At 62.9% G+C, this 20,544-nt stretch overlaps 1 protein-coding gene across 3 annotated transcripts; it reads right to left on the bottom strand.

The window, feature by feature from the left end:
* Positions 1-18,315: 18,315 nt before the first annotated feature.
* On the bottom strand, positions 18,316-20,216 carry CRYAA (crystallin alpha A). Of its 3 annotated transcripts, none has more exons than XM_040986593.1 (4): positions 20,028-20,216; positions 19,763-19,831; positions 19,131-19,253; positions 18,316-18,532 (listed from the first exon to the last, which is right to left on the bottom strand). In XM_040986593.1, the coding sequence occupies exons 1-4, from the start codon at positions 20,214-20,216 to the stop codon at positions 18,323-18,325; spliced, it is 591 nt and encodes a 196-aa protein (XP_040842527.1). In that variant the 3' UTR covers positions 18,316-18,322. The 3 variants fall into 3 exon arrangements, with proteins under 3 accessions (XP_040842527.1, XP_040842528.1, XP_040842526.1); XM_040986592.1 differs by having other exon boundaries at positions 18,323-18,532; positions 19,131-19,288; positions 19,759-19,831; XM_040986594.1 differs by lacking the exon at positions 19,763-19,831.
* Between the last annotated feature and the right edge of the window lie 328 nt (positions 20,217-20,544).

Below are 20,544 nucleotides of genomic sequence, written 5' to 3'. Positions count from 1 at the left end.
GGGAGCCCAGCCCTCTCAGCCACCCAGATCCCTGGGCGGGGAGCCCAGCCTGGTCCAGAGTGTCCCCTGCCAGGAGGAGATTGTCACCCAGTCCAGCAGTGGCCACTTGACTGCCCGGGGTGCCCTCACTGTGACACACTCAAGGGCCATAGTCCCTCTGCACCCCAGGGCTGGGCCTCGTGCCCATCACAGTGTGACTGACTGGCAGATGGACCCAGGGTCCTTGTCACAGTGGACCCAGGGTCCTTGTCACTGCCTCCAGGCAGCCTGGTTCTTGCTCAGCAGGTACCTGCTCGTCTGGATGATAGGCAGGGCCCCCGAGGGAGCCCCCACCCCTCCCTTGCAAAGAGGAGCAGTCTGTGAGGTTCAGTGCCCCCTCCAGAGTTCAGACTCCTCTGGCTCCAGAAGCCTCCTGCCTGCCCCTGGGCACCTTGGCTCCAGCCAAGGACACCCTCAGGCTGAGGGCAGACAGAAACAGGGGCAGGAAGCTGGGGCTGTGCCCCGTGTGACCACAAGGGAAGGAGGGGGAGGGTGGGGGCTGAGACCCCGACGGTCTCGGTGGGCATAGCCTAGTGGGCATGGCGAGACCAGGCTCTGTTCCTAGTGCTGAGCCAGGGGGCCTGTCTGGCTGGGCTGCGCTTTCCTCGCCCTGTCCCCAGCTCAGGGCCAGCAAAGCACAACCAGGTGTGACCCATCTCCTGGCGCCCGAGCCGAAACTCCTGATACAGGTGTGGCCGGAGTTGGCTCTCCAAGCCACGGTCAGTCTCTTACAGAGGTCTTCCACTTCCAGGAGGACTTCTGTCCAGAGCTTGAGCCAAGTGGGGTCACACACACAGGTCCTGGGGGACCCCATCCGAGGGGTGAGCACAAAGATGGCTTAAGTCCTCAAATTCTTAAGGAAGCCAAGCCTGGAGGACAGCCTGGAGGACAGCCAAGGCCAGGCTGGCTCGTCTCGGGCAAAGCCAGGACCAGAGAGCCCATGTGTGGCCACGGGGGTCCGTCCGGGCCTCACCTAGCAGCTCAGAGCCCCGATGCCACCTCTCTCCTTGTGGCCTCGGGGTAAGTCCACCACTCTGGTCAGGGACTTTCCTGGCTCCTCCTGGCCCATGGTGAGGCAGCCTGGCCACCTCGACCTGCAAGCAGGACTACCAAGACACACACGACAAAGCCCTGGGTCCTCATAGCCAGAGACTGACTGGGCCAGCAGGTGACGGCCGAGCTGGGGGAGTGGGGAGTGGCAGGGTCCGCAGCCCCTGTCAGGCCACCTGCTGGGACAGGTGCCTTGCCTCCCAGGGTGTGGCCCCGAGGCCTGAGCGTGCGAGACTGCACCTCCTCAGTCAGGACAGCACTGTCCAGTGACTCATGGGCATTGGTGCTGGTGGCCCGGGAGGCTGCAGAGCTCCCAGTGTCAGGGCTGTGTCCAGGGAGCGCTAGGAGGCAGTCCCCTGTGGCAGAGGGGACACTGGCCAGCAGGGGCACACGCCCTCCGGCAGCAGCCCTCACTCCAGCACCCTGCTTGCCCTGCTGATGCCTAGTTAAGGATTTCCAATCCTGGGGCTGGCACAAGGGCTCAAGTTCCGGCTGTCCCACTTCCCATCCAGCTCCCTGCAGTGGCCTGGGAAAGCAGTCAAGGACGGCCAAAGCCTTGGGACCCTGTACCCCCAGGGGAGACCCGGAAAGAAGTTCCTGGCTCCTGGCTTCGGATCGGCTTAGCTCTAGCCATTGTGGCTGTTTGGGGAGTGAACCAGTGGATGGAAGATCTTTCTCTCTGTAAATATGTCTTCCCAATAAAAATAAATAATTTTTTAAAAGATTTATTTTTATTACAGTCAGATAAACAGAGAAGAGGAGAGACAGAGAGGAAGATCTTCCGTCCGATGATTCACTCCCCAAGTGACTGCAACGGCCTGTGCTGTGCCGATCCGAAGCCGGTAACCAGGAACTTCCTCCAGGTCTCCCACACAGGTGTAGGGTTGTCCCTACTTTGGGCTGTCCTCGACTGCTCTCCCTGGCCACAAGCAGGGAGCTGGATGGGAAGTGGAGCTGCTGGGATTAGAACCGGCAACCATATAGGATCCCGGCGCATTCAAGGCAAGGACTTTAGCCACTAGGCCATGCCACTGGGCCCAAAAATAAATAATTTTTTTTAGTTGATTACATTGCATTATGTGATACAGTTTTATAGGCACTGGGATTCCCCCCTCCCCTCCCCCAACCCCCCCCATGGTGGATTTCTCCACCTTGTTGCATTACCACAGTTCAAAAAAATAAATAAATAAATTTTAAAATAATAAAAAATAAATGTTTAAAACAAAGAAACAACAAACATCCCTAGGTCTCGGTGACCCTGCCCCCTCACAGGGCAGGCAGGAGCCCCGGGTGACCAGGCCTCGCAGAGGGCACTCCGACAGGGCAGGGACTGACCCTGACCCTGTCTCACTCACTTTGCCCGGGCCCCAGGCTGCTCCCATCAGCCTGGCTCATCATGACACCTGGGCCGGATCATGGGCCCCTGCCTGCCTGCAGCTCACTCCTGAGAGACACACCCTGAGCTGGGTGGAGAGACCAGGCCCTGCGGTCCCTGCCCGGCCCGTGCCAGGCCCAGGGAAGGGTACCAGGGACCCCCAACACAGGCCCGCTAGCCCTCCTGTGGGAGGTTAGAGAGGCCGCTGGGGGCCAGCTGAGGTCATGCAGGAGGCGGTGGGCTCAACCCTGGACACCTTAGGTCAGCTGGGGCAGGGGCAGGGCACAGGATCAGTGGCATGGGGTGGAGGTGGGGGTACCAGGTGACATCATTGGCTCAGAGGAGACCACATCACAGGAGGAAGGGCCTGACTGCTGAGTGACAAGAGCCCTCCCCAGGTGACAGAATCGGACCTGGGGATGTGGGGGTTTGAGGGGAGCCCAGGGAAGGGGCAGAGCTGCAGCCACAGCGGGGAACCCCAGGAATGCCGCTCCCTGTAGCCTCCCTTCTTGCCCCATCTCCCAGCCCTCACTTCCCCACCCATTGCAGAAATGGTCATTTTGGGGGCACCCCTGATCTCCCTGCAGGGGGTCAGCCAGCCCTCGGCCTCCCTCGGGCCTAGTGGGTGCCCCCTTCTAGGGCCTGATCCCAGGCCAGGGTGATGGGCCAGCTGGGGCCCATGTGGGCAATCCGAGACTCCCTCTGGGATTGTCGTCACACAGGTGCAGAGGGCAGAGATCGGGGTGAGGGTGGGGGTAGGCTTGGAGCAGTGTCTGTTCTGGCCTGTGCAGTGTCCCCACATCCACTGCACTCCTTGGCTCCGGACACTGCTTGATTCCCAGCGGGCAGCGGGTGACCGATGGCTCCTGGGCCCACCTCACAGAGCACCAGGCCCTGAGTGAGCCTAGCACATGTGCAGCTTAGCCATCTCTGAGGTCCACCGCTCCACTGACCACCCGGGCGCCTGCAGGGCCTCCCTGACCACCTGCTCAGCCCAGCCCCGGCGCCAGGCCTGGGGCCCTGGGGGATCAGGTGGCCTGGGCGGCATAAGCTGCTCATTGTGTCAGTGTGGGCGGTCCCCAGCCCAGCCCACGGGCCTGCAGCTGGCCCTTGGCCTGATCCTGGGCTTTGTCGGAGGTTGCCCTAGGCCAGGCTGCGGGGACAGCTGGCTGGCTCCTGCCCCGGCGGGGAGCTGCCATGCGTGCCAAGATTCTTGAAGCTGTCATGGTGCCTCAGTGCTGTGATCTGCCGGCTGAGCCACACCCAATTCTCCCAGGAGAGTTCCACATGGGCCACCCCAAGGTGGCACTGAGGGAGGCCAGCAGGTGCTCAGAGCTCTGGCAGGCAGTGTCCCTTTGGCCCCAGCCCAGCCTTCTCCACGCATGCTCTGAGGGGTTTGCTATCTTGAGAGGTCATGGTCTCTGGGTGGTGGGTGCCAGAGCCGCTGAAGCTTCCTACATGAGGGCCAGGGCAGGAGGGAAGCAGAGGACACCCAAGCAAGGCAGAGGGGCGTAGAGCAGGGGATGGGGTAGAAAAGACACAGGGGCCCGGCGCGGTGGTGCAAGTGGTTAAAGGTCCTCGCCTTGCACGCCCAGGATCCCATAAGGGCGCCGGTTCTAATCCCGGCAGCCCCGCTTCCCTTCCAGCTCCCTGCCCGTGGCCCGGGAAGGCGGTCGAGGATAGCCCAAAGCTTTGGGAACCTGCACCCGCGTGGGAGACCCAGAAGATGCTCCTGGCTTCGGATCGGCATAGTATCGGCCCGTTGCGCTCACTTGGGGAGTGAATCATCGGACGGAAGATCTTCCTCTCTGTCTCTCCTCTCTGTATATCCGCCTTTCCAATAAAAAAATAATAAAAAATAAATCTTTTAAAAAAAAGAAAAGACACAGAAAGGAGGTGAGAGAGGCACTGACCCAGAGGGTCCAGGGCTCAGAGGGCTTGGCCAGGAGGGAGGAGGAAATGGCTGAGAGTGAAGGATGCTTGGAGTGTGGTAGGTGTGGCCTGATACATGGAGGGCGTGGTTTGCAGTGAGGGTGTGGCTTGGACATAGAGGGTGTGGCTTGGACATAGAGGGTGTGGCTTGGACATAGAGGGTGTGGCTTAGTTGTAGTATGTGTGGTTTGGAGTGTGAGGGTGTGGCTTAGGATGTGGAAGGTGCAGTTTGGTTGGGAAGGGCCTGATGCAGTGGGCACAGGGCATACTCCTGAGTGCTGCTGGGCTTCTGTAGGCTGTGTGGTGTGCTTGGCATCCCTAAGACTGGCAGCTGTCAGAGTGTGACCAGGAAAAAGATGCCCACTCACCAAGGGCTGAAAGAGATTTGTTCAAGAAAAAAGCATTTATGGTGGCATAGAAGAGTAAGGGGGGCCTGCATGGCAGGAGCGTGACCTCTCTCAGGGCACAGGGTGAAGCAGGCATGGGGGCTGCACTCCTGGGAGGTGGCTGCTGCTGAGCACAGCAGAGCAGGGATGGCGAAGGAACGGCACCCCTTCGCTCTGTCCTTCTCCATCTGCGCTTGCCTCCAGGTGGTGGAAGCTCCAGCTGGAAGCTAAGATAAGCAGTCAGCCACCTGGTGGGCAGCTCCTGGCACAAGGTGTGGGCAGCTGAAACATCCACTCATTACCCACCACCAGCTGTCTGTAGTAACCAGACAGCAGTAGTGAGGCTGGTGGTGGTGGTGATAATGGTGATGATGATGGTGATGATGGTGATGATGGTGATGGTGATGATGGTGGTGATGATAATGATGATGATGATGATGGTGGTGATGGTGATGGTGATGGTAATGACGGTGGTGATGGTGGTGGTGGTGATGGTGATGATGGTGATGGTGGTGATGGTGATGATGGTGATGGTGGTGATGGTGGTGATGGTGATGGTGATGGTGGTGGTGATGGTGATGGTGGTGATGATGATGATGGTGATGGTGATGATGGTGATGGTGATGATGGTGATGATGGTGGTGATGGTGGTGATGGTGATGATGGTGATGGTGGTGGTAGTGATGATGATGATGATGATGGTGATGGTGGTGATGGTGATGGTGGTGATGGTGGTGATGGTGATGATGGTGATGGTGGTGATGGTGATGGTGGTGATGGTGATGATGGTGATGATGGTGGTGATGGTGGTGATGGTGATGATGGTGATGGTGGTGGTAGTGATGATGATGATGATGATGATGGTGATGGTGGTGATGGTGATGGTGGTGATGGTGGTGATGATGGTGATGATGGTGACGGTGATGGTGGTAATGGTGATGATGGTGATGATGATGGTGATGGTGATGGTGGTGATGGTGATGGTGGTGATGGTGGTGATGGTGATGATGGTGATGGTGGTGATGGTGATGGTGGTGATGGTGATGATGATGATGGTGATGATGGTGACGGTGATGGTGGTAATGGTGATGATGGTGATGATGGTGATGATGGTGGTGGTGGTGATGGTGATGATGGTGGTGGTGATGATGGTGATGGTGGTGGTGATGGTGATGATGGTGGTGGTGATGGTGGTGATGGTGATGATGGTGATGGTGGTGATGATAATAATGGTAGGGATGAAAGTGATGTTGACAGGCAGCATGTCTGCCTGCCTCTCTCCTTCCTCACCCTGCCCCCCCCCCAACTATCCTACGTATTCTTTTTTTAAATTAGCCTACATTTTCACAAGGACCCAAATTTACATCCCAGTCCAGAAAGATTTGAGGATTCCTGGAGTCCTGGAGTACCCCATGCAGTGGGTTTGCTCTCTGCCTCCCACCCACCAACATTCTCTCTTTGGAACACAGCAAATTGCCCCACCACATTCTGCCTCCACCCAGAAGGGGCTGCCCCCATCCAAGCCACCTCCGGCCACCAGTTGCTTCTTATGCTCCCCAAACCAATTCAGGCCAAGGTCCTGACACACAAGCCCTGCTGAGAGCGCTCACGTGGGCCAAGCCCCCGGCGGGTGGCAGGACCTTGCCTGGAGCAGGTGTGTTGTGCCCCCAGGCCTCCCCCTCCTCCCACAGAGGTCAAGTGGAGGCCAGAGTCCCGTGTCACACACCCACACATGAACTGGTGCCCGTGTGGGACGCTGGCATGGCAGGCCACCAAAGGCTGGCCTCACAAGCATACTGGAAGTCCACTGACAAAGATTCTTCTAGGAGCTCAGAGAAGAGTGTCAGGAGAACAGCACGAGGAGCCTTCCGTTGAGAAGCCACATCTTCTGCTGGCTGCATTTTTCTGGGAACTTCAGGGAGGCCCCTCACCCTGCCCAGAGCCAGCTCCTCTCCTGGCTTATCGCTGGGTGAGGTATGGCCCCCAGAGCCCCTGGGCACGGAGAGGCCGTGGAACGTGGGCATCTGCAGCCCAGAAGGGGGGGCACAGGGAGCGGCTGGGCTTCCCCTCCCCCACTCTCCCCTCTCCCCCACACCCCAGCAAGCTTCAAGGGCTTGGGACAGCTGACCCGCGCGGCAGGGAGGGAAGCAGGCTGGGTGGCACCCGCAGCTGCTCCACCGCCTGGAATTCTAGAGCGTTCCCATCAGAGGAGTTGGGGGGAGGAGCCGGCCAGCTGAGGCCCCTGGGAGCTGCAAGCAGGGCTGCAGAGCAGGGCCCTCCCGGGCCTGCCCCTCCCGCTGCGAGCCATCCTCCTGGCTGTCACACTCCCTCCTGCAGGCCACTCATGAGTCACAAGGCAAAATTTCCATCAGCGTCAGTCGTGCGTGGACGCTGGACCTGGAGCCAGTGGGAGCTGGGAGGGGAGACGCAGCCTCCAGCCAACCCCCACCAGGGCAGTCAGAACGCCCACCAAGGTGCCCACACCCGCCCTGGCCCTCACGGTGCAGACCCTTATGGCCGCTCCCTCCCTACCCCTCACTCACACAGGCCTCCTGGGAGGGGCACAGGGGTGCCCCGGGTTCACTGGGCCTCTGATGTCAGGTTGAGTCATATGGCACGGGGTTGTATCATGTTGTGTCATTCCATGTTGGTTACGCCAAAGCCCCGACATTCCATGTCAGTTAATGGCTGCCTCTAGTCAGTCACCCCAACCCTGCACCGACACTTTCCCGAGGAAAAAACCGAGGTTCCAAGTGGTCAGGCTGGCGGCAGCTGGTCACACAGCGGTGCCCCAGAAGCGGGGGTAAGGATGGGGGATGAGAGCCCTCACTGTGGAGGGGGGTCTCTGTGTCCACAGGATCCAGACCCAAGGTCTGGAGTGGGGATGGGGTGGGGCCCCTAGGGTCATCCTAGGGGCAGCGCCAAGGCCACTGAGCCCAGCTTCTAACCTGTCCACACAGCAGGCAGGTATCTGACCCTCTGGGCCTCTGCTGCAGCCCCACATGGCTTCCAGGAATGGTGGCCCAGGCCACTCAGGGCCCAGCCTTTCACGGAGGTCAGAGGGGCCCAGTGCTGTGGCGGGGCAGCGGGCCAGGCAGGGGACAGCCAGCACGTGCTGTGTCTGCAAGACCAAGGCTCCCACATTGAGTGGCCCTTGCTTTGAAGGCGTCCTGAGCTCTGGGCGGCAGAGAGCACCCAGCCCGTCACACCACACACACACACACACACACACACACCAGAGGAAGGAGCCATGCTCACACGGCTCCTGGAGAAGCCTGCTGTGGTTGGGTTTGCCTGAGCTGTGCAGGTTCCCTGAGCAGGGGTCCGCAGAGAGCAGCCTGGGGGGGCGTGGCCTCTGTCCTCAGAGCGCTGACCCTGGGAGTGGGGCCCCCAGACAGGGCCACACCTGCCGCCCATGCCCACCTCCCCGCCAGCCCCTCTCCCCCTGAGTCTGTCAGGGTAGTCATGCCACCCCACCTGGTGGCAGGTCCTGGTGGCCAGCAGGAATCCCTGCACCCACAGGACCCATCCGTCTCTGCCACCCTCCCGGCCTCAGCCTCTGGTGTGCGCATCTGGGGTGTGGGAGCAGGGCGTCCTCTCAGCACCCATCCTTTATGCGGCCCTGCAGCCCCCAGGACCAGGGAGTGAGTGACAGGACAAAGCCGACACCTGTGGGTGACAGACAGGCTGGCACTGCCTTCTCCCGCCATGCTGGGGTCAGGGTGTCCTCGGGATCAGTGCTCCCCACTTCCCTAGCAGCCCTGAAGTTCTGTCCCTGTGAGACCGCGGCACTGGACACGGGACCCGCACACTCTGCCAGGGAGGCCACATCCTGCAGACTGTGTCTGCAAAGGCCCTGGTGTCCCAGTGAGGCCGCGTTCCTGGGTCCCTGATGGATAGGAGTCTGGGGTCAGCTCTGTGACTTGGCCCAGCACCCTGCAAGCCCCGGGGCAGCTGGGGCCTCTGGGCAAACCTGAGATGGCAGGGCTGAGCCAAGTGCCCAGCAAGTCTCCCAAGACCTCAGGTCATTTGCAAGGTCACCGCTCCTGGAGACCCTGGCCCATCCTCCTGATGGGGGCTCAGTAGGCCCCCCCCAGCAGGTTCCCCCTTCTGCTCTGCCTCCCTTGGGTAACCCTCCAGCTATCCCCATGGGGTGCACTGTGGGCAACAGCATAGGGGTGAGCCGGGAGCAGGCAGCACAGGCCCTGCCGGCTTGTTTTGAGCAGGTCCTAGGACAGGCGATGGCAGAGCAGGAACAGTGCCTGAGGCCCTGGGAGCTGCGTGGGTGTGTCCCTGCGTCTGCAAGATAAACTTGAGCCGGCAGAAGTGCGAGCGTGGCCGGGGAGCTTGTGATGTCTCCTGATGTGGAGGGCGCCGTCACGGAGCCGGCCCGGGTTCCCAGACGTGGAGGGCGCCGTCGCAGAGCCGGCCTGCGTTCCCAGAAGTGGAGGGCGCCGTCGCAGAGCTGGTGTGCGTTCCCAGACGTGGAGGGCGCTGTCGCTTAGCCGACCCGCATTCCCAGACGTGGAGGGCGCTGTCGCTTAGCCGACCCGCATTCCCAGACGTGGAGGGCGCCATCACGGAGCCGACCCGGGTTCCCAGACGTGGAGGGCGCCGTCATGGAGCCGACCCGGGTTCCCAGACGTGGAGGGCGCCGTCATGGAGCCGACCCGCATTCCCAGACGTGGAGGGCGCCGTCACGGAGCCGACCCGGGTTCCCAGACGTGGAGGACGCCGTCACGGAGCCGACCCGCGTTCCCAGACGTGGAGGGCGCTGTTGTGGAGCCGGCCCGGGGTTCCCATTCCCAGCGATGCTGAACAGGAAGGGGAGAGGGGGTGGGGTCCTCGTGGACTGCTGGCTGCCGAGGGATGTGCGGTCAGCTCCTCTCCCCTGCACAACGGAGAATGGGGGGGGGGCACAGGTGCAGCCGGGGCAGGGAGGGGAAGTCGGCATTGCTCAGGCCATAGGGTGGGAGGCACCCACACCAGCCAAATACTATGGAGGGGAGAATGTTGGGCAACTAGGCCACGTCAGCTGCCCCTGGTCCCCTGTCGGTCATAGCCAGATCCCAGGACCAAGGCCACCAACCCCAGTGGGCTGCTGAGAGCGGTGCAGGCAGGTTTGATCCCAGGGTCCAGCCCAGCGACCAGGCACAGGGCCCTGATGACAGGAAGGGGGAGGAATGTTACTGAGTATGGCGGGAGACTATGATGTAGCATGGCAGAGCACACCCCAGGTATCCCCCAGGGCCCAGTCAGTGCACCCCAGTTGGCTCACACCATGGCCACACGCACCCCCTGACCCAGGACAGGGTCTCTTAGAAGTAAGAGCCAGCCTGGGGACAGGACTGGGGCCCCACACTGCACCTGCATTCTGCCCAGTCTGCTCCCCCAACCCCCATGCTGCTTCTATGCCTGCACATGGCACTCACCGCACCACCATGCCCACTGCACCCTCACTGCCCTCGTATGAGCAGTGCCTCCCCCTGGCGACAGTCAGAGCCACACGGGGTCCCTGCGGCAGGGGCGGGGGAGTGTGCATGAGACCCCAGGGTGGCTCTGGCTTTGGATTCCGCCTCCCCTCCCTGTCCCCCCTGCCAACCAGGGGCCATGGTTCTCCCTGAGGATCTTGCTGTCCACTGCTCTGAGTGTCACACTGGGGACAGCCAAGGCCACCAGCCGATGACAATCACAGGTGCCTCCTGTCCCTCTGGCTGAGCTCACAATGGTCTGGCTTGACCTTGCTGTGGGCATGGTGGCATCATGGCGTGGAACACGGGAACGGGGCTGCAGGGTCATCTTTGTAGCAGGCCATGGCTCCAGGCCAGGGCGTCCCTTGCTTGCCCCTAATGACATAAAATGGCTTCCAAGAACAGCCCATTTGGGGAGCAGGCCCCTCCGCAGCGAGGGACAAGGGGTGTGCCCTGCCGGGGGAAGGGGGGCCTCACTAGCAGTGCTGGGAGGCAGCAGAGCCCCCTGGCCACCCCCAGCTGCTCTGTGAGAACCAGAAGAGAGCGGTTTGGACAGTAGAAGGCTTATAGCCAGGGGCATCCGACCTTGCCAGGCCCCTGCCAGGTGTCTGCTTGCTTCCAGTCAGAGCCAGTCCCTGGGGGAGGTAGGGCAAGGGAGTGCGAGGGCACAGCAGCGGCACCTGTCCCTGCATGCCCAGCAGGTGTCCATGCTCCGGGCCTTGCTGTATGGCCCAGGGCCACGGCTGTCCTGCAGTCAGAGGTCAGTGTGGGGCGGGGCCCTGCAGACATACCCGGAACACACACCTGCCACTCAGGTGTCCCCAGCCAGGTTAGATTCCTTGTGGTCCGCCAACACACACACAGCCCCAGGGCAGAGGGAAGGCTCCTTGCCACCCCCACTCACAGCCGCTAGGGGTGGGGAGAAGACCAGGGCTGAGCATCGTCCCCCGCCAGCAGGGTCCAGCAGGGTCCCCTGCCAGCAGGGTCCAGCAGGGTCCCCCGCCAGCAGGGTCCAGCAGGGTCCAGCCCACTGCTTTCTCCCCACCCAACCCAAGATAGGGGGCACAGGACAGAGGTGTGCCTGGGGCCTGGGCCATGGGCACTGAGCAGGCTGGCCGAGCCCCTGGGTGGGGGGCACAGGACGGAGGTGAGCCTGGGGCCTGGGCCATGGGCACTGAGCAGGCTGGCCGAACCCCTGGATGGGGGGCACAGGACAGAGGTGTGCCTGGGGCCTGGGCCATGGGCACTGAGCAGGCTGGCCGAACCCCTGGGTGGGGGGCACAGGACAGAGGAGTGCCTGGGGCCTGGGCCATGGGCACTGAGCAGGCTGGCCGAGCCCCTGGGTGGGGGGCACAGGACGGGGTGAGCCTGGGGCCTGGGCCATGGGCACTGAGCAGGCTGGCCGAGCCCCTGGGTGGGGGGCACAGGACGGGGTGAGCCTGGGGCCTGGGCCATGGGCACTGAGCAGGCTGGCCGAGCCCCTGGGTGGGGTGAGGGACACAGCAGGTGTCCTGAGTCACAGTGGCCACACCCAGGAATGCAGCTTGCGAGGACAGGCAGCTGTGGCTGTCCTGACTCAAGCCCTGGCCACCGCCAGTCCCAACACACCCGGAGGTTCAGACTGGGCAACATCTGGCTCCCCATCTGGAGGCTGTTGGGAGGTCTGTGTCTCCAGGGTGTGAGTCCCCCTCATGGGGTTCTGCCCCCCTCCACAGCCCTGCCACTCAGACCTGCCTTGGAAGGGCTGCCCAGGCGTCCACCAGCATCGGACATCTGCTTGGCCAAGCGAGGGGCCAGAGCAAACAGCCAGGACTTCTCAGATGTCTCATGAGCACAGTGGCCTCTCGGGAGGGTGCACACTGGTACCTGGAGGGTGTCACGTGGCAGCTGGGCTGGCAGCAGCCACTCAACCCGGCAACCCCAGCAACTGGCAAAGGCTGGTCCCGGCAGGTTCACCAAGAGCGGGCCCGACACCGCTTCTGCGGGACACGCTTGCTCTGCCTGCTGTGGCCTCCCTGGCCACCCATGGGATGCCTGCCCACACACACGTGTGTGCCACCTAACTAGTTGTGCACTCGTGGTGTGGTGTACGTGTGCAAATGCGTGTGCTTGGTCTCGCTGGTGCTCCGGGCGTGTGCACGTTTGGGTGGTATTGCGCCTCACGTGTGGGCCCAGCCTGATTTCCCATGGCCTCGCTGCAGGGTGGGCTCACAGGTGGCCATGCTCAGCCCTGTGGGACCAGATGTTGGAGCCGAGGCTGCTGGTGGCGTCATGGGCGCAGGTTGAAAGCACAGCACGCTCTGCTCTCTGCAGGACGCCAGCTTCCGGTCTGAGATGCCGCTGGCTGAGTGGTTGGCGTGTCCCGTGGCTTCACCCCCGAGCTCAGAGGCAGCTGTGGCCCAGGCACACCGTAGGGGCACCCTCCGCCCCCCATGGCCCTGCATGGAGCTGGGGCACAGCAGGGACAGCTGAGCGGCCAGACGGCACGGATGGTGGCCACCATGGGCCCCTCCCTCTCTCGGGCTCCTGGCAGTGGGTAGAACAGGCAGGGGCTGTGTCCCCCCCAGGCCCCTCCTCCACCCTGCCGTCTCCCCTCCAGGAAAGGCAGGTTGGCAGTACAGGCAGCGTCACCTGCTGGGAAGTTAATCCGAAACCAAAATCAACAGGGCTCTGGATGAGTCACCCACCAACGTCCCCAGGCGAGGCCGGGCTCTGTCCTCTGGCTGTCCCAGCGTCCTTTCCAATGTGGACAAGGAGACCGCTGCCCGTCTCCAGAGTGGAACTGAAGGACGAAGATCACGTGACCAGGCAGGTCGCGACACTGTTGGACGCAATGGCCCCGAGGGGCTGAGGTCATGCACTGGAGCCCCGACTATTCTTCCCACTGCAGGACCCCGGGGGTGGGGGAGGCCAAGGAGCCCAGAGAGGCGGCCACGTGGGACTGAAGAGACTGGACACCCCCACACAGTACGGGGGGAGGTTACCTGTGTTAGCTTTACCCAGCTGCCCAGTGCCCACCGCCAGCGAACAGAGCACGACCTGGCTCTCCAGGAAGCCAGCAGGTGACACGCCCCCGGCATCGGGCAGTGCCGCCAGAGCCCGGGACCTCAGACAGCTGCAGGATGGGCCACGCCTGGGGAGTCCTGCCTTATCTCCTCTCAAGGCTGGTGACACGTGCTCTCAGTCTTCCACCAAGGAGCAGGCATGGCACATGGAGTCTGTAGGAGATGCCAGGGTCCCCTGTATCAGGGCGCCCTGAGCCTCAGCCCCACTTCTAGCTCAGCTCCCTGCTTGTGGCCTGGGAAAGCAGTGGAGCACGGCGCAAAGCCTTGGGACCCTGCACCCACGTGGGAGACCTGGAAGAAGCTCTGGGCTCCTGGCTTCGGATTGGCTCAGCTCTGGCCATTGGGGAGTGAATCAGTTGACAGAAGATCTTCCTCTCTGTCTCTCCTCCTCTCTGTATATCTGCCTTTCCAATAATTTTTTTCTTAATAAATCTTTTTTTAAAAAGAGTTCTTCGGAGGCCAGTAGTCCTCAGCCAATCCTCTGTCCCCTGATCTGGTGCCAGATGGTGTTCCCAGTGGGTAAGCATGGACAATGCCCAGCACCGAGCATCCAGCACCCAGTGCCCAGCACCCAGCACCCAGTGTCCAGTGCCCAGCACCCAGCATCCAGAACCCCTGCCCAGCACCCAGCGACCAGTGCCCAGCATCCAGGACCCCTGCCCAGTACGTAGGACCCAACACCCAGCACCCAGTGTCCAGCACCCAGCATCCAGGACCCCTGCTCAGTGCCCAGCACCCAGTGTCCAGTGCCCAGCACCCAGTGTCCAGTGCCCAGCACCCACCATCTAGGACCCCTGTCCAGTGCCTAGGACCCAGCACCCAACACCCAGTGACCAGTGACCAGTGACCAGCATCCAGCACCCAGCACCAGTGTCCAGTTTCCAGGACCCAGCCAGCCTCTATCCTCTCCACCTGCCCCTGGCCCCCTGACACTCAGAAGCGCCAGCCCCTCCTCCCCGGACAGTGAGGAAGGAGGGGGAAATGCCAGCGAGGGAAGAAAGCAGAGGCCACCAACCAACCTGTGTCTACGCACGCGTGCTGGCTGCCTGTCAGCTGGGGCTTGTGGGATCTCTGGGTCCCCCGTTCTCTAAACTCCCCAAGTCAGGGACAGGCAGCCCCCGGCTCAGTCACAGACGGCGCTGACCGCAATGCCCGCGGGCTCATTTTCTTGTGATTTTCCTCCCTCTGTGCTCTCCCCAAGAGGGAGTGGGTTCTTGGACGCAGCCCACCTGCCACATGGCTGATGTGACCAGCCCCCAGGCTCCGGGCGAGGCGTGGGGGCCGCCGAGCAGCTGCCCGAGGCCCCCTTGAGCCGCCCATGTCCCCCACAGCTGATGAAACACTGGTGCTGGCAGCCACCTGGCTTTCATTTTTTTTAAATTTTATTTTTGATGATTTTGACATAGGGAGCAAAGGATCAGGGCTGGAGGAAAGTGGATGAGACCCTTGTTCCGCGTTCTCTCTTTCCCTTGCTGTATCCGGGGGAGGGCGGAGAACAGGACAGGGGCCACACCCAGCCTCCCGTCCAGCCCAGGTCCCCAGTGTTGGGGACTGAGCAGTGCCCTGGTCATTGGGACCCCTCAAGAGTCATTCCTCATCTGCAAGGTGCTCCCAGGACGGTCCTCCCTCCCCCATATCCCCTTCTTTCCCTAATCAACCCACAGTCCTCGTGCCCGGGAGTGCGTGGGTTCTCCAGCCCAGCCTTCGGAAGCCCAGCGGGTGGTGTGCTGGTCCGGAGCTCTGCCCGCCCACCAGAGTCCCAAGCTCCTGGCACGTGTGCTGGCCTGGTGCCTTACCCTCCACACACCCAAGATCCAGGCCCATTGAAGTTGCCCAGGCCTGGTCTGCCAGCACAGCACGGCAGTGTGCTGACCTGGGGCTCTCCCCTCTCCGCCTCCCTGCCCAGGACCAGGCACGTGAGGAAATCCCCAGGTTCGCTCCCCCTGCCTAGAGGTGAGCTCCCAGGTGCCCACATGCCCACCGGTGCCGGACGCCTAGCCCTCTGCTCACCCAAGCCTGCATCCTCAGGCCCCCATAGGATCCCTGCTGTCCCCCAGCTGGCTGGTTCCCAGGGCGGGGATGGGAGCCATGGTTTTCATTCTTTAAAAGATTTTTTTATTATTATTTATTTGAAAGGCAGAGTTAACAGGGGGCGGGGGAGACAGATGAGACAGAAATAGGACAAGATCTTCCATCCTCGGTCACTCCCTCGTGTCCACAGCTCCCAGGGCTGCGCCAGGCTGAAGCCAGGAGCCTCTTCCAGGTCTGCCCTGTGGGTGCAGGGCCCCAAGGCCGTCCTTCACTGCTTTTCCAGGCCAAAGCCGGATGGGATGTGGACCGGCCAGGCCTGGAACTGGCACTCACATGGGATGTCAGCAGCAGGGGTCAGGCTAACACGCTGTGCCACAATGCAGCCCCACCCCCACCGAGGCCGGGTACAGAGACCCCGGGCTGGGCACAGCTTTCCCAGGGAGCCTGAGAAGCCTCTGTACACCGAATTCACACTCCAGCACCCTGGTAAGAGGGAGTGTGTGTGTGTGAGCATGTGTGAGAGTGCATGAGTGTGAGTGTGTGCCTGAGAATGTAGACACAGCTGGGGTACCAGAACCCATATGAACATGTCTGTGAGTGTAAGTGCATGTGTGTGTCCATGGGCTCAGGCACACACAGGCAAGGTGAGGCTCGGCGGGTGGAGGGGGCGCAGGTGAAGAGGGCGAGCTCTGGGGCGGCTGTGGAGTGAGTGACCCCAGGGGTGTGTGTGGGAAGGCCAGCCAAGGGCCTGACCCTGGCATCCTGCTTGCAGCGTCTCTGACCCAGGGTGCTTTCCGGGACGCCGGGCCTGCGTGGCATCTCCCCAGGAGGTCAGGCCGCAGCGTCCCGCAGACACTGCCACAGCAAATGCACCCGAGATGCCGTGCGTGTCCTCACGTCGTGCCTTCCCGCCCCTGAGACAACAGGGAGAGCCTGACTCCCAGGAGACACTCCCGCGAGGGCCAGGCCAGCGGGGGAGCCACGGCTGACTCACTGACACTGGAGTGGGGCCATCTGCGATGAGCCATGTGTGTCACCATGGAAACTTCTGGAAGGAAATACAGGAGAAGTGGGTGGCTGCTCCCAAGATTCCCCAGACCCTGGGCCCAGCCCGCACCTCCCCAAAAGGCGGGGGCACGTGGGGTGACTGTGGAGATCAAACACATCACAACCCCTTCGTTTCCCTGCAAGTCCACAAAGCAGAGAAGTTTCTAGAAAAGGCCCTGAGCTTCCAGGAACTGCTGCCTGGCCTGTAGCCCCAGGGACTACCTGGGAGGAGTATGCATGCGCAGAAGGTTCTGGAAGGCAAGGATGGGGCCAACACTGGGGCAGCGCGGGCAAAGCCGCTGCCGGTGGCCAGGATCGCACATGGGCACGCACTGGCTCGAGTCCCAGCTGTTCCACTTCCCACCAAGCTCCCTGCTGATGCAGCTGGGAAAGCAGCAGAGGACGGCCCAGTGCCTGGGACCCTGCACCCAGGATGGGTGCCTGGGACCCTGCAGTGAAGACTGGCTTCGGATCAGCTCAGCTGCGGCCGCGACAGCCACATGGGGAGGGGATAGAAGGTCTTTCTCTCCCTCATCCCCTGAGAGGCCCCAAGACACTCCAGGGGGGCATGAGTGTCACCTCCACGCAGCAGGCCCAGGGGAGCGCTGAGGAGGCGCATACAGCGACCTTCAAGACCAGCAAGTGTCCGGCTGGCCGAGGTCTGGGCGGCTCACACGGGCCTCTGCTGCCCCCTGGTGGACCGTGTTGGCCATGCCGGCGGAAGGAGGATGGTGAAGATGATGGTGATGGTGGCTGTGCTGCTACTGAAGCACATGCTTGCCAGCGAGCCACAGAGCTGCCTGCAGGTGCCGGGGCAGGGATGTGTGTGCAGGTGTGGAATGTACAGTGCTGTAATGCATTGGTGGGTGGTGTGTATGTTACGGGGTGTGCCATAGTGCACAGGGGTATGTGTGGAGTGTGTATGTGCTGCCACTCAGTGCGGTCATCCCCCCACCCCATCCGCCTGCCACGAAATGGGTCCACGCGGAAGGAGGCTGCCACCTGTGGCCTTCCCTGGGTTCAGCCAGGGGCCCCAGGGCCCCACTGCTCCCACCTCCCAGGCAGGGCAGTGGCTCTGGCAGGGCCCAACATGTCCCTCCAGGCTGTGGGAGCCACCTGCTGGCACCTGGGTGCCAGCCACCAGCCCCCCAGTTCCAGGGCCCTCCTCATGTCAGGGAACTGGGCAGGCTGCAAGAGGTCAGCGTGGAGGTCAGCCTGCCCTGGGCCTAGGTTCTGCTTGGACCCTTGGCCTCTGGGTGCCAGAATCCCTGAGAGCCAGTGTCCAGCCCAGGGAGGGAGAGGACAGTGACTGAGTGCCCCATGCTGGCCAAGGTCATGGCTGCTGTGTGTGCACCCCATGCCCACACTGTCCTACGGCCCCGCCCCTCCGGCCAGGCCCCGCCCCTCCGGCCAGGCCCCGCCCTCTCCTTCCCAACCCCGCAAGACCACAGGACAGCACACTGCTTGTGTCACCTGCTCTTTATTGGCTGCCGTGGGGGACCGGGGTCCCCAAAAGTGGCACTACATAGAGGAAGGGTGGAGGAAGTCGGTCTGAGAGAGGAGGTTGTCTGAGGCCCAGGCGCTGGGCAGGAGGGCTGGGCCGCAGCAGGGTGGGCTGCCGTGGCGTCCGGGCACGTGGGGAGCCCGGCTGGTGGGTGTCTCAGAGCCCAGCTGCCGCCTCCTCCTGGCCGCTCGGCAGAGCTGGACACCCGCGCCCCGGAGGGGGAGGGCGGCATGGTTGTCCCCGCCTTGTGGACTGGCCAGTGTTGTGGTTAGGGCACCCCAGAGCAGGCTCGGTGTCACTCTCTCAAACCTTCATTCCCCCAGGGAAGATGAAGAGGGAGGGGAGGGGAAGGGGGGACGAGCCCCACACCTCTGCCCGGCACAGTGCCGGGGGGCCTGGGGGATGCCGCTGGGCGGGCTGGTTCAGGAGGAGGGCGCCGAGCTGGGCTTCTCCTCCCGGGACACGGGGATGGCTCGCTCGCTGTGGCCAGCGTCCAGGCCCGACTGCACCTTGGGGCCGGAGAAGGTGAGCATGCCGTCGGCGGACAGCGAGCAGGACAGCGCCGACTGGTCCACGTTGGAGGGCAGGCGGTAGCGCCGGTGGAACTCACGGGAGATGTAGCCGTGGTCGTCCTGGGCAGGAGAGGGTGCAGTCAGGGGTGGCCGGCGGCAGTGGCCAGGTAGCAGCCTGATTGCTGGCTTGGGACTAGGATGAGGCCAGGACACCTTGATAAACGCCCTGGGGCCTCGGCCCTGCCTCCCCTAGAGGGGACTTGGCCCTTGGGCATCCGGGCAGTCAACCAGGGCCCTGGAGTGACCACCTGCCGTCCAGAAGGCAATGGGCCAGCCCCGCACCTGGGTCAGGTGTGCCCTGAGCAACCATAGCCTAGCACGCTCAGAAAGCTCCCCGTTCCTCTAGACACCCCCATTCATCCCGACCTGGCTCCCCACTCCTCCAGGGGCTCCCCGCTAGATGCTGCCTGGCCCCAGGGTGTCTCAGGAGCAGGGACTGTGGGGCAGGGTGGATGGGAGGGAGGAGCCCCACCCACTGCAGGTCCCAGGGAGGCCCCGCTGGGCTGGCACTCTGCCCAACCATTATGGGAGTGCTGGCCAGGACCCGCTCTGGATCCTGACCACAGTGCCCAAGCCCTGCCCTGCTGGAGGGCTCAGGACCACGGTGCTGCCACGGGCACCCCTTCTCCACGCTGGCACCCTGCACCTGTGCCCGCACCTGCCTCTCGCTGTGCTTGCCGTGGATCTCCACGAAGTCCTCCTGCACCTTCACGGTGAGGTCCTCGGGCGAGAAGTGCTTCACGTCCAGGAAGATGACAAACTTGTCCCGGTCAGACCGCACCTGAAACCAGACCCTCGTGTGGGACGCCCCGAGGACTGCCGGCGGACGCCCGGGACACTCCACCCGTGTAGGTGCTTCCGAGCAGGGTTGGCCAGGGGCACACTGTGCCAGCTGACTAGCTCGGGGCTAACTCACGTGTTGGTTAAGGGCTGACTTACTGGATAGGAGCTAACCAGCTGGCCTACTGGATAAGCTCATGAGGTTGCCGCTGCTCCAGGGTCCTGCCCTCCTGCCCATGGCCTGTGGGCACGCCCTCCCACACGGCAGTCTCCTCCCCACCCTGGGGTGGATCTTGGGGGGATGGGCTCGGGGTATCCTGCATCTGGGGCAGACAGGGGCACTTGGTCCAGCAGCTGTGGCCCTGAAGGCGGGAGGAAGCTGGCTCTCGTGGCCTCTCCGGGCCAGCAGAGGGCTGAGGCGGGCTGCTCTGTCTCCCAGGGCCATCCCCCTCCCACAGCCGGGCTGCCTGCACTGGGCAGGAGCGGCGAGCGACAGTGGCGTCCACTTGCCTTGCCAGGGTTGCTCTTGGGGCCTCCAGCACGTGGCCGGTGCATGACCGACCACATACGGGTCATGAGCTGATGGCAGAAAAGACAGCGGTCGGCGCCCACGGGCTGCCTCCTCGGCCCTTCCCCAGGGGCGCAGGAGGCCGTGCTGCGTGGCCGCCAGGCGGACAGCGGCCATCCCCGCAGGCTCGGGGGCAGCCCGGGCAGGGCAGCGGGCGGCTCAGCAAGAAGCCCTAGCTCTCGGGCCCCAGGGATGGGGGAGGCTTACCTCGGAGATGCCGGAGTCCAGCACGGTGCGGAAGAGAGACTGGCGGTAGTAGGGGCTGATGGTGGACGACAGGAAGGGCAGCAGGTCGTACTCAAAAAGGCCCTCACCGAAGAACTGGTCGAACAGCCGGCTGGGGTAGAAGGGTCCCAGGGCCCGCTTGAACCAGGGGTGCTGGATGGTGATGTCCATGCTGGGAGCGGAGGCTTTGGAGGACTCGGGCAGGGAGCGCTGGGCAGGGCAGTGGCCAGCTGGAGCGCCGGCCCTGCCTTTATACGTCGCGGACAGAATGGAGGCATTAAGGGGGCCTGGGTGGGGAAGCATTAGCTCATGTGGCGGCTGCAAGGTCAGCAGAAACCCGCAAGGCTGCCGCAGCAGGCCTGCACCGGGGGGCCCGGGCACCGGCTCTGCCCTCCCCGCCCCACTCAGGGCAGCCTGGGGTCCCAGCTGCTGGGAGGGTGCCCTGTCTCCCAGGTCAGGAGACCAAGGCATAGCGGGTGGACACACTGTCCCCAAATGT

Source organism: Ochotona curzoniae, unplaced genomic scaffold (assembly GCF_017591425.1).
Source record: "Ochotona curzoniae isolate NIBS_2020 unplaced genomic scaffold, NIBS_Ocur_1.0 contig_4516, whole genome shotgun sequence".
NCBI lineage: Eukaryota > Metazoa > Chordata > Mammalia > Lagomorpha > Ochotonidae > Ochotona > Ochotona curzoniae.
This window is presented reverse-complemented; position numbering and strand designations above follow the sequence as displayed.